Source organism: Astyanax mexicanus, chromosome 10 (assembly GCF_023375975.1).
Source record: "Astyanax mexicanus isolate ESR-SI-001 chromosome 10, AstMex3_surface, whole genome shotgun sequence".
Lineage (NCBI taxonomy): Eukaryota > Metazoa > Chordata > Actinopteri > Characiformes > Acestrorhamphidae > Astyanax > Astyanax mexicanus.
Window position 1 is genome coordinate 29501463 of NC_064417.1, and position 13436 is coordinate 29514898.

The 13436-nt window shown below is 37.7% G+C and overlaps 1 protein-coding gene across 1 annotated transcript in view; it reads left to right on the top strand.

Moving 5' to 3' along the window:
• slc7a11 (solute carrier family 7 member 11) overlaps positions 1 to 12889 on the top strand; it is a 37054-nt gene extending 24165 nt beyond the window's left edge. Inside the window, exons 7-12 of the mRNA XM_022684374.2 lie at positions 295 to 418; positions 1338 to 1441; positions 3298 to 3394; positions 4939 to 5088; positions 6413 to 6590; positions 8007 to 12889. Coding sequence (XP_022540095.1) covers positions 295 to 418; positions 1338 to 1441; positions 3298 to 3394; positions 4939 to 5088; positions 6413 to 6590; positions 8007 to 8062 — 709 coding nt within the window. The 3' untranslated portion in view covers positions 8063 to 12889. The remainder of the gene's footprint in view (positions 1 to 294; positions 419 to 1337; positions 1442 to 3297; positions 3395 to 4938; positions 5089 to 6412; positions 6591 to 8006) is intronic.
• Positions 12890 to 13436: the final 547 nt, after the last annotated feature.

The window sequence follows — 13436 nt, forward strand, 5'->3', positions numbered from 1 at the left end:
TGCATTAATAACATCTCAAGCCCTGTTTTAGCTAGCTTATCTATAGGCGTGATTTAAATTTAGGCCTGGATTTAGGGCGTGTCGGTGTGTCTTTGGTATCGTGAGGACTCAAAAAGCACTAAATCAAGTATGAAAGCATGTATTAACGTTCTTATCATGTTTTACTACACCAAAAGTCTGCTTTACGAACAGGCTTCATAGGAAAGCTTTACCAAAATGAGCTTTAATGGAAGTGAAAATAGCAAGTGTGATGTCTTTTTTTTATTTATTTATTATTATTATTTTTTTTTAAAGGAACGTTCCATTGGCTATCTGCATCTCGATGGTGATTGTGACCGTGTGCTACACACTGACCAACGTGGCGTACTACACGGTGATGTCGGCTGCAGATCTGTTGGCCTCCGATGCTGTAGCTGTGGTGAGTGAAGTGATGTGTAAAGACTGGCAACACTGACCCAAAAAAAAAAGAAGAAAAATAAATAAATAAATAAATGAAAGGAATCAGTAACAGCCTGAGTGTGGGAATCTTACCATCATTTGATAATAGATCTCTGGAAGTGATGCTTATTTATTTATTTATTATTTAGCTGTTTCTGTTTACTCGCCGGCGTGGGCGCCCGGGCCCGTGCAGTAAACACGTTTTATAAACACGTTTCGCTTGAACAAAGTCTGATCACTGTAATCAAACAGCTGCCTGCGCATCTCACACACCATTATCCCTCCTCCCCAGGTGTGTGTGTGTGAGAGAGAGAAAAAGAGAGAGAGAGAGAGAGAGAGAGAGAGAGAGAGAGAGAGGCAGATGCCGTCTATAATAAAAGTCTCCAGCACTTTAAAACCATGCTCTACAGCCGCCATTAATGACTGTAATAGCCCACACCTTGTTTCTGGGGAAAAGTAAATGTAATTTCATCGAGGCGTTTACTCCTAATGCCTGTCTGTTTCTCTGCAGCAGTAATCATATATCTCTCACTCCGACTGACAGCAGCCCAGAGCTCGCATGATGTGTGTGTGTGTGTAGGAGTGTGTGTGCATGAGTGTGTGTTACTGCAGATCTCCAGCAAGGCTCGGAGATGCTCTAAAAGCTTTCCCATACCATTAGAGCGGCGTAATGCACTCCACCTGTCACTCCACACGTTCTCTCTGATGGGGAAGACGAGGCCTTTTTACCGCACCTATTATTCATAAACACAAACAGAATCAGAGCTCTCAGAATAGAAGAAAATGGAAGATCAATGTTGTGTGTGTATTTGTTTAAACAAATGTTTTCACCTCTCCCTCTCTTTCTCTCTCTCTCTCTCTTTTTCTCTTTCCCTCTCTCTCTCTCTTCATTCCTCCAGACTTTTGCAGAGAAGCTGATGGGGAATTTCTCAATGGCAGTTCCCCTATTTGTAGCTATGTCCTGCTTTGGCTCTATGAATGGATGTCTATTTGCCATCTCCAGGTGAGGAGGTCATGTCTGCTGGCCTCTATTTTCTGCCATTTCAGTCAGAGTTGTGATAATCTAAGCTTACTGTAAATAGACGTAAAAGCTTTACTCACCCAAATAAATGGTTTTCAGGAGAGAAATCTGTGTAGGTTAAAGTCCAGTGCTCATTTGACTTTGAGTTAAAGTTTTGTTTACTTTGGCGCCCCCAGTGGCAAGACCTGTGGAATTACAAGAGTCCACCCTACATTCAGCTTTAAATATGCTATATTAACTAGAAATTATATACACTTAAGCTTTTATTCTAATGATAACATCTCTTAACCTGATATTGGCGGCTGATAATGTGTTTAATAATGCATATTTTCTGATCGCTGGGCTGATTTATTTCGTTGCTGTCCAATGAAAAATAAGTATCTTCATTTTTGTCAATTTTTTGTTTACTAAATAATTTGTGCACACAAAGTGCCCCTTACACTGTGCTAAAATTTCTTGATGAATGGACCAATAGAAATTCTCCAAAATGACCGAAAATTAACTCTTTTTACATTGACTGCACTGAAAGTTTAGAAGCTTTTTTCTCTCTCCGTTTTGGAGATGCTTGTTTTTCATTGGACAGTGGCGATTTGTGCGACCGCGTCTTTGTCAGCGCCGTCTATTGGAGACATGGCGTTTCTGCCAGTGGTGTATAATGACACCACATTTATCCTGCGTGGCGACACACTTGTTCACTTAGAATTAGGCTCCCTAAGTAGTGTACAACATAAAAAATCAAGAAAAATAGCTGTCATGCTATTTTTTACGCACAGATTTACAAGATTTTTTTAGCGATACCAAAATAATGTTTTATAACGAGATTTTTTGTAAGAATAAAGTTTAAGTGTTCGTCTAAGGCGGTAGGTGACGGGTTTTGAATTTCCTCAACGCGATTGGCAGAGAGAGAAAGGAAACTGTGCAAAACCTTAACTTATAGTCATTAGTGTGAAGTCGGTCCCCCTTTGCAGCTCAAACAGCAGGTGTGTAATATGTGGGTGGGGCATCTGGCATTAATTGGCGAGTCGCTGGTCTCTTTACACATACAATTATAGCCAGATCTTTAAATGACAATCCTTACCAACTTCACCACTGCACTGTCCACTGTGAGTGGTAATATTAGCCTTCTTCGGCTAATATTACTCCTCCAGACAACCCACTCAACAATTTACTTGGTTTTGCCTTGAGCATGTTTGGCCAGTGTTCAGGCTCACTTACAACATAACACCTCACAACTTACATATATGGCTGACTCCCTGCTTTTCCTTGAGGTAACACTTTAATAACAGTAACAGTTGAATGTGCTTATAAAGTACTTTTAGAGTATATTATCAGTTCAACAGTTCTTTTCATCACATTTCCCAGCTTAGAATGTCACAGAGAGTCACAGTGTAGGTTCTGCTATGCTACTGTATAGCGCCCCCTAGAGCTCAATGTGTTAAAAACAGGATTTCATTGTCATATTATACAAGTAACTAAAAAGAGAGAATATTGTGTATATATATTTACATTGTCCCAAACTGTCCACTTCACAGCTCAGCTCAGTGTTTTTCCAGTTGGATTTGCTCAGTGTAAAACCTGCTGTATTTTTGTGTTGGTAAATTGCTGCTGATACACAGCTCTTTCAGACTGATGGTGACCAGCAGTGGCTTACAGAAAAATACACACTGCATGTAAATGTCAGCCACTGTAAGCTCTGCTTCAGACACAGCTATTAGAGCCCGGCCAGACAGACTGGTGTTTCCATTATTGCGGCCGCCGCTGAAGTGCTGCTCATTTCTCTGACTCACACTGAGAGCCTCGGCGTCAGCTCTTACATAAACCTCTTCCCCCTGCTGCAGGATGTTCTTCGTAGCGTCTCGAGAAGGACAGCTTCCTGAGGTTCTGTCAATGATCCACGTCCGCCGGCACACACCCATCGCCGCTGTGATTGTTCTGGTAAGTCAGAAAGATGCTAATAAGCCATGACATCAACATGTACAGCTGGTACCACTTTAAAATAAGACTACGTTTATAAAGGGTTTATAAATGGTTACTAATTAGGTTGTAAATGCCTTAAAAATCATTAATAATCAGTTATAACACATATTGTTATTGTAGAAAGGGCAACCATATAGATGGCTGTGGGTTCACTATTTGGGAAACAACAGGTCATTTTTGCCCTTTCTACATATGTGTTATAACTGATTACACACCTGACATTCACATGTTCCAATACTTTTGCTCATAAGAAAAATGTTTGGGTTCAGAAAGAAGGTGCTTTCTTCTAATCTGTGTATCAGATCCAGATGTAAACACCTTGAAATAAGTGAGTACTCTCAGAAGAAACATATTGCTGTGGCACCAAGATAACAGTGATGGTAGTGATGGAAGAGCCTTTCTCAAGGGCCAACAGTTGCAGCCTACTGTTACCTGGTTATTAGACCCACAACCTTGTTGTTGATGGTATGGTGCTCTAGTCACTGGGCTACCACTGCCCTTTATTACCAGAAACACCACACAAGGCCTGCCTGGGCCTGATAGACTACTCATGTGGCTCCATAGTCTAGTCAGCTTGCCCAGTATCTTAATAAAAGGCCATCTGATACAAATCTTTTGGATGCTACTGACCAATGCAAATATACCAATGGACCAAGATCCTTTTTGAAATTTAAAGGGGGCTCTGAGTGGTCCAGCGGGCTAAACACTGCCCTTATGATCAGGAGAGCGTCGGTTCGAATCCTGGTTATGTAGCTTGCCATTGGCTGCAGGACCACCGAGAGAGCAAAAATGGCTGTCTCTGGGTGGGTAGATGGTGCTTTCTCCCCGCATCACTCCAAAGGGTGATGTCGATCAGCACAAGGCACCTGTGAGCTGATGAATCAGAACCGAGTTGCTGCGCTTCCCTCCGAGTGCGCTGTGATGTTACTCGGCAATGCTGCATTAACAACAGTTTGAAAAGAGGAGATGCCTGACTTTACATGTATCAGAGGAGGCATGTGCTAGTTTTCACCCTCCTGGTGTTGGGGCATCACTAGTGATAGGGGGAGTTCTAATGAGTGGTTTGGGTAATTGGCTGTGTAAACTGGGGAGAAAATGGAAGAAATTTAAAGAAAGTTTTACAACGAAACATTCAACATTTGAAGATTTGAATCGGGTTTGCAATTAAGTTATTGAGGGGCATATAGAGTAACATCAATGTCCAAAGGCTTTATGCTACATTAAATTGAATTCGAATTACAGTGTTGCTGTGCTGTGAACATTTGATTGTATTTAGCCATGAGAGCATCAGTTAAAGTCAGTTTTCATTGGGTTTCTCTCTTGGTATGGATGATTCATTTTGGCACTCCATCTAATCACAAAGGCACTGCACAGAGTTCCATGCTAAGGTCCACCAAGTGCAGCCACACCAAAATGTACACCATTCTCTTGATCTGTGCTTTTCAGTTTATTATACAGTACAAGTACATGTTATGGTTATGGTAAATACTCTTTTCCTGCAGTATCCCATCACTCTGCTCAACCTGTTTCTGGGGGATATCTACAGCCTGCTGAACTTCATGAGCTTTCTCCGCTGGCTCTTCATCGGTGTGGCCGTGCTGGGACTCATCTACCTGCGCTACACTCGCCCTGACATGCCCCGCCCCTTCAAGGTAACATGTTCATACTGTATAAGAAGTTTACGGTTTGTAGGTTAGGAATCCTGGCATGGATTACAAAAATGTGAGTAGCTACTCAATTTACACACTAGCATCACCTTCAAACTAACAGGTAATTGGCTTCCTTTGACCACTGATAAAGTATTAGAGGATTATAACATAAAGCTGTGGAGTGGAGTGACCCAAGAAACACCTCCTTGAGTGCCTCCATACTTGAGAAAACCCACAAAAAGCTCATTAGCCACACAATTTTACAGCATATTCACACACATGTCCATTTCCACGGGGTGAATATGACCTAAGGTTATTTTCAAGGCTTGTTTTATAGAATTTAAGAGGCACTGCAGTCTTTACTGATGGAAGATTCTAGGCATGCCAAATTGCAGTCCCGCGAAACTCTGGAAATAATGACTTTATCCCACTTCCCTCTGTAAAACTAACCCCATCCAAATAGAGTTTAGGAAATAGATTTATAAGTCTGTGTGGAGAGAAATTGATGGACCTGCATTAGTCACAGTAAATCAACACAACACTTCAGCATAGTGTTACTCCCCCACACTCCAGTACAACTCACGATCTGTACAACTTAACCCCTGACCACAACATCTGAATACTGATAATGATATTCAAATGAACAGCAGACACATTGATATCTTGACTAATAGTAAAGCTGCTGAGATGATGTTTAAATGAAGACAGATGGATAAAACTAAGAATAACTAGGTACCCTAAAACTTATATACATACTAATGCGTTTAAAAAAAAACATACTTTATTTTACTAAATCAGTTAAAAATGTGAAAATCATATATAATATAGATGTATTACACACAGAGTGATCTATTTTAAGAGTTATTTTCTTTTATTGCTGATGATTATGATTTACAGCCAATGAAAACCCAAAAATCAGTGTCTCAGAAAATAAGAACATTATATAAGACCAGTTTTGGCAGTGTGCCAAGTCCTGCTGGAAAATGAAATCTGCATCTTCCTAAAAGTTGTCAGCAGAGAGAAGTAAGAAGTGCTGTAAGATTTTCTGGGAAAACAAAACTGCACTGACTTAGATCTGATAAAACACAGTGGACCAACACCAGCAGATATAAGAGAAAAAAAGGTATTTAACTAATATGTAAATGAATTAGTTAGCATTGTAAAAAATAGAAAAAAAAACACAAACCAACCATAGCAACATCTAAATAACTGCCAGATTCAAATTATGTCAAACATTAAAAAAATGCTAACATGTTGAAATGCTAATTGCTGAAGCCTGAAATTGCTTGTATTGCCTCCCTAACTGTAACGTTACCTCCTCTCCCAGGTGCCGATCTTCATCCCAGCAGTTTTCTCTTTCACAAGCTTCTTCATGGTCTTCCTCTCACTGTACTCTGACCCGGTGAACACCGGCATCGGATTCGCCATCTTGCTCACGGGGATCCCCGCCTACTACATTCTAATTGTCTTCAACAAAAGACCCAAGTGGTTCCAGAAATTCTCAGGTGAGAGCTAATCCCTAAAATTTACTAAGAGATGATATTGTCACTGTCCAATGAAAAACAAGTATCTTCATTTTTGTGAATAATTTAGTTTACTACATAATTTGAACAGACAGTCAAAATTTCTTCTTGAAGAATGGACCATTAGAAATTCCTCAAAATTACCTGAAATAAACTCTTTTTACATTGACTTTCATTGAAAGTTAGGAGGGTTTTATCTCTCTCCTGTAAAGTTACCATTTTGGAGATCCTTGTTTTTTTTATTTTTTTTTTATTGATGATATATATACAGTGCCAATGGAATTAACACATAAAATTGCCTTACATTAAGATTTTAGATATAAATCTTGAAATGCACAAAGAAATCCATAGACAAGACTAGACTTATAGCAAATCCAAAATACATCTTTAGAGTAGACAAAATTACCAACAATTGAGAGCAGTAATTGGTAGACTCTCTTTTTCTTGATTTTGGAACACCATAGACCTAGTTCTTGAGTTCTTTGAAAGATCCATTACTTATCTCAGAGCCCAGACTTATTTCTGAAAATTAATGTCAATTTAAAAATGTATTCAGCTGAATTTAGTGAGCAGCTCATTCATATTTTTTTTTTCTTATTGTGGGCACATGACTGCACATATTTTAAGGGCAAAATACTGATGTCAACAACAAAAAAATGTCAACGATGTAATTATTTGTATTTTAACATTTTATTCTAGCCATATGGAACATAAAACATTTAATTAGAGCATTTGAATTGTTAAAAGATTAGAACAGACCTGTAAAAGAAAACACTTCACCTATAAAGGGAGCTAGTTTTATTTCCAGCACTAACTCAGCATTCTGAAATGAGGTCAGATTAAAGAAAATATATTTATACACTTTTCTATGATGCTTTCAGGATGTTCAGTATATGTCATTTAGGTTGTTCATGAGTAGAAATGACAGACAAAATGCTGTAAGGAACATTCAACATCTTTTAAATGGTCTTTGACACTTTAACACGTCACCATGGGCTCTTTGGGGTTAAATACTTATTAACTTACTGTTACGGGTGTATTTCATTCATTTTCAATTGGTGTGCACCAAAGCAATAAGTGCACTTCTGCCCCATTTGTTTTAAAAGTGTATAAATATATTTAGTTAGATTTTAGTAACCAATGTAATTTTAAGCTTTTGATAGCAGTATAATTATAGTTGATTATGACAGATGTTTTTAACAGAATTGTGAAATAATAAAACTGAATTTTAGAAAAACAAACAAAGCACATTTCATAGGGCCCTATGTACATGTGTTGTCCAAGAGATAACTCCTGAATTTATTAGAGTGTAACATTCTGACAGCATGTTGAAGAGAATACAGTCGGTAGAGAGGAAATATCTAATATATTTGTGTTTGTTTGGACATTATTTTGCAGACTCAGTGAACAGATCACTGCAGATCATCCTGGAGGTTGTTCCTGCTGAGAACTGACCCTACCTGACCCTCCTCATCCCTCGCTCCCTCTTTCATTCCTGCCTCTTTTATACAACATGCTCCCTTCATCCCTCTCTCATTTTCATTCCTCTTTTATGTTTTATAGAACACACTCCCCTGAGCGACCTCCTCTCTCGCTCCCTCGCTCCGACAGAGAGAGAGAGAGACCTTTCAATACTCATCCAGGAAACACTCATAAACACACACACACACACACACACACACACACACATACATAGACACTCATCTGCGGGATCTGTTTTACATTTACAGTCTCCTTATTATTACATTTGCTGCTCAAATTATTTTGTTTATTCATTATTATATATTTCTGATGAAAATACAGTTCAAGACCAGACATTGCTGGTAACCAGTTTCAAATGGTCTAAGCTGGTCTTTAATGGCCAAACTGGTTGAATAGCTGGTCATCCAGGTGAAAACACCCTATACTGTTTTTTTTTTGGGCATGTGATTTTAGTTATACTGTTTGCCCATGTGATCATTGTGGTTGTGTTGATTGATCGGTCATTCTCATCAACCAACCTGCTCTTATTGGCCATGATGGTCAACCATTCTGGGTTTGTAGGTCATGCTGGTCTTTCTGGTTGAACAGGTTGACAATGTTGGTCTTGATGGTCCATCTGCTTGTTCTTATTGGTCTAACTGGTTGACCAATTTTGACATATTTGATAATGGTGGTCATGCTGGTCATGATTGCTAGCCAGAATAGTCCAGCATATCATGAAGCACAACAACAGCTTGGTCTTGCTGGTCAACCAACCTGATCTTGTTGGTCATGCTGGTCTACTAACTTAGTCTTATTGGTCATACTAGTCTATTTTCTTATTGGTCATAATGCCCAACCAACTTGGCCTTATTGATCTTGTTGGTCAACCAACTTAGTTTTATTGATCATGCTGGTCAACTAGCTTAGCCTTATTGGTTGTGTTGGTCAACCAATGTGGTCTTATTGGTCATGCTAGTCATGATGGCCAGCCAAAATGGTCCAGCTGATCATACAGGTCAGCCTGCTTGATCTTGTTGGTCAACCAATCTAATCTTATTGGTCATGCTGGTCTTTTTTAATGATCTTTTTGGTCATGCTGGTCAACCAACTTGGTCTTAACGGTCATGTCGGTAGACCACCTTGATATTGGTCTACTAGCACAGTCAAGCATGGTCATATTGATGGCCTAATGTGGTCAGGTTGATCATGCTTATAGATCAGCATGCAACAAACTAAAAAAAAAAAAAAAAAAAAAAAACCCTATGCTGTTCAAGAACCAAACTGGTCAACGGCTTGACCTGTTTAATGTGTGTACTTTGTGGAGGTGGTCCACAGTGGAGCTCCTGCTATAATGCAGAGTTTGGTTCCAAAACAAAATTGAACATATTTGATTCAGTTACATATTCACACAAATACACTTGAAAACTATTTCCTTATTATACAAACTACTGGTCAAAGGTTTTAGAACACCCCTATCTTTTAGTTAGGGGAGCAAGATGTTTTCCTTTACCAGTTTTCTCCAGTTTCCAAAATATTTTTGAAGGTTTAGGAAACAGTATTCACTGCATTCTGGCTATATTTGTAATTTCTCTAAGTTAAAGACTTGTGTAAGTGTGTAAATGCTGCAGTAGAGAGTGCAGTAACACCATCTGTCCCAATACTGCTTTAATATGACCAAAGGCTATGAAAATTGTGCATTTTGTTGCATCTATTTCTCAAAGCTCAGTTTATTTCCATTGCTCAGTTAAAGCTGATTTAATTTGTTTAGTTTTTCATTGTTTTTTGCTTAAAGGCTCAGGCAGTATAGTTCTAACTTTTGTACCATTTAAGTTCCCTGCCTTTTAAACCGTTTCAGGTTAATCACTGGACCTGAAGAGCTCCAATGGCAAAAATTAAAAAAATATATATACAACTGGGGGTGTTCTCAAACTTTTGACCAGTATTTTATTTCTACATTAATGAAAACCCATCTGCCGTTTTTATTTATTTAAAAAAGATTGGATGTGGTGGTGATTTATGAGGATATGATGTTGAACTAAAGCAAACAGTATCTGTATTTTAGTAAACTTATAGAAGTGAAGCAGTGCAGTCGCCACGGGGCTGCCGAAACTGAATTACTGAACTCGAGCCATGCAGAGGTTAAACAGCGGGGGTCCGAGAGCTTGTGGTCTCGTTCTTATCTCCAGAACAGCAGGGGGCGCAGTGCTACAGAAGTTTATCTTCTTTAACTTTCATAGACAGACTTTAGGGGAATATTTTTACCAGACTTTTTACAAGATTTTTTTTTTCTTTTTTTTTTTGATCAAACATATGGATGTTTATGGTCGACAGAAACTTTATGCCAGAGAGTTGAAATTTGAGTTGGGACTGAACTCTACAGAGAGGCAGAGCTTCACTCATCACTGCTGGACAATTTGTATTTTCATATCATATTTATTTTTCTATTTTTTTTTATTTTTGACCTAAGCCAACATGACCAGAACCAACATTTAAATGATACACAATCAAATGCCAAACTTACTTATATCTCAGAACTTCCTATGGATCCTGTGTTAATAATGCATCATACATCATGCATAATGCATTGCAATGATTTTATAAACTTGTAAAAGAAACATACTGAACATAGCACTTTGCACAACGTTGTAAAGTTAACGTTTTAACACCTCATTTATGAAGAAAAGACAATCAAACTGTCTCTGATATGTTACAGAACAACACATTTGCATGTGAAATTTGCATATCACTCATTGGATGGACAAAGGGTAGAGCCTATCTTCTTCTGCTAGCTTTTAGGTGGAGTGAAAACAGGTAATGAGATTTTCATAAGGGTTCTTTGGATTGAAATATAATACATTTTCGGTTCCTTAAAGAACCTTCTAAACTATATTCTTCAATGGATTAGATTATCAGCCTAATCTGTAGCGTACAATTACTTCTAGTTCTATATTTAGGAACATGTTCCACCTCTGACCTTCTAGCAGATGTTCTGCGTCGTGTACTGTAGCCTTTTTATGGCATTGTTGTGTTTATTTTTTTCATACCTCTTAAATCAGTTCCATACGAGGGCTTTTCACACTAAGATCAACCGTAGATCGGGTTGAAATTTGCACATAATGCATCTCTTTTGATAAATGTTATATAAAAAGTCTTCTCGCAGGTCTAATCGCAGTGAATAACGCTGCATAAAAACGACAGCGAGGCGTTACGTACTTCACAGCTATGTCTGTATCACATCAACTACTCAAAAAAGAGTCTGAATAGAGTTGCAACTGTAGCGATTATTCTTCTGGAATGTGTGATATCATTCTGAATTCTGAAAGTGCAGAACACGTTAAAAAAAAAAAAAAACGAGTGAAGGAAGGTTCTATACAAATGTTTTTAATGTCTACTATACTACTTACTGTTTTGTATGCAGTAAAATACATGTTGTGACAATTCCCAAATGTAAGCCGGAGCTTTTTTGTACAGTGTATTTGTTTTTATATAGGTGTATCTGTTGCTGAGTTAGATGTACTGTATGAAGTATTTTTTTTTTCTTTTTTGTTCTGTATAGTGACGAAGCAGTACTGACATTATTAACACTTTATGCTGCTTTTTCTAGAGTTTTATTGAGTTTTATAGGGTTTTAAAGAGTTTGTAGAATAGATCTCAGTACAACACTGTGCGTTCCTAGAATAATATTTTTTATTTGTGTCTTTATGTTTGAGTCTTTATGTTTATGTAAGATTTTGTAATCTTAATCCATTTTCTCATATCTTATAGAAGTAATATGATTATATACAGTGTTTCCTGGTATTGGTATGGCATTGTTGGTAGAGTAGTGAGCACAGTGGTTCGATTCCAGACCAATGCAGTAGTGACTCACTGATTAGAGCACTGGTTTATGTAGGTTCAATAGCCAGGATCAGCAAAATTGCAATTTTTATGGATCCTTGAGTAATGCTGCGTTCCATTAACCTCAGATGTCAGGGCTTTAAATGATGTCACACCCTTGTTGACTGCATTTTAGATATCAGCTACCATTGATAGCATTGTCCCAGGTTAGCTTTACCAGCAATACCAATTGATAAGATGCAGTATTTGAGATATTTTGCAGATCTAAACATAATAGAAACATGTCCACATAGATAGGTTGCATAGAGTACTGTGTGGAGGACTGATTTAATGAGACATTAATAGATAAAAGAGATAACAAGCAAATTGTGGGACAGATCCAGTTAAAATTTTAGGTAACACTTGTAGATGCTCAAGTTGCATTCAACTACCGTATTTTTCAGACTATAAGAAGCATCTAAAATCCTTTAATTTTCCCAAAAATCCTTATAATCTGGTGCACCTTATGTATGAATTCTACCAGTCAGGTATTTAGGAGCAGTAAATCCACTCCGCTGAGGTACAGCATTATAAGGGTGAGTTTTCAATCAAGTTTCTCCAGCACTAAAGCTGGATGCACTAGCATTAGCACTAGTCACTAACCACACTATATTGGACTGTAGTTTGAGGGTTTGCAGCATTTAAAACAAGCTACTTGGGACGAATGGCTACCTGATCACGCCCTGGGTTGCCAGAACACTCAGGGTTCCTCAGTCTAGCACTATCGAGTGGCATTTTTGCCCTGATAGCACTGAGGTTAGCGGCTAATGCTAATGATAATGCTGCTGCACCCAGCCTTAATGCTGGAGAAACTTTCTGAAACACTAGTCCTTAGAAAAAATATTGGAAATCTAAGCTTCCTGTAAATAAATGGAAGCGCTTTACTCAACCAAATAAACATTTTCCAGGAGAGAAATATATATATATATATATATATATATATATATATATATATATATATATATATATATATATATATATATATATATATATAGACTTACATCCAGCACTTGTTTGACTGTGAAAGAAAAAATATATATTTTTAAGAATTACATAATATTTTTTTTAAGAAGAATGTCCAATTAAATGCAATTTAACAGTTATCTCTTAGTTGAATGTAAATCATTCTCTATTGAATGTAACCCTGCACCTAACCCTACACTTAAATGTTAAGAATTAGGTTTAAGATTTAGGTTAATGTTAGGGTTAGGGTTGGGTTTTAGAGTTGATTTAAGGTTAGGATTAAGGTTACAATTAGTCTCCATTATCTGAGAGTTCAGTTGCAGTTGCAATGTTAATTCAATGTTAGTTAAGCATCTATAAGGCATATATAATGGACCATCCCAAATACCACATAAAGGGACACCAAAATTCCTTCTAGAAACTAAAGAATTCTGACATCTGAGCTCAAAATGGAACACAGCAATATACAATCCTTAGTCTTGTTTCCAGATTAAGCCATTTTTTTGTAGATCTTTGCCAATAAAA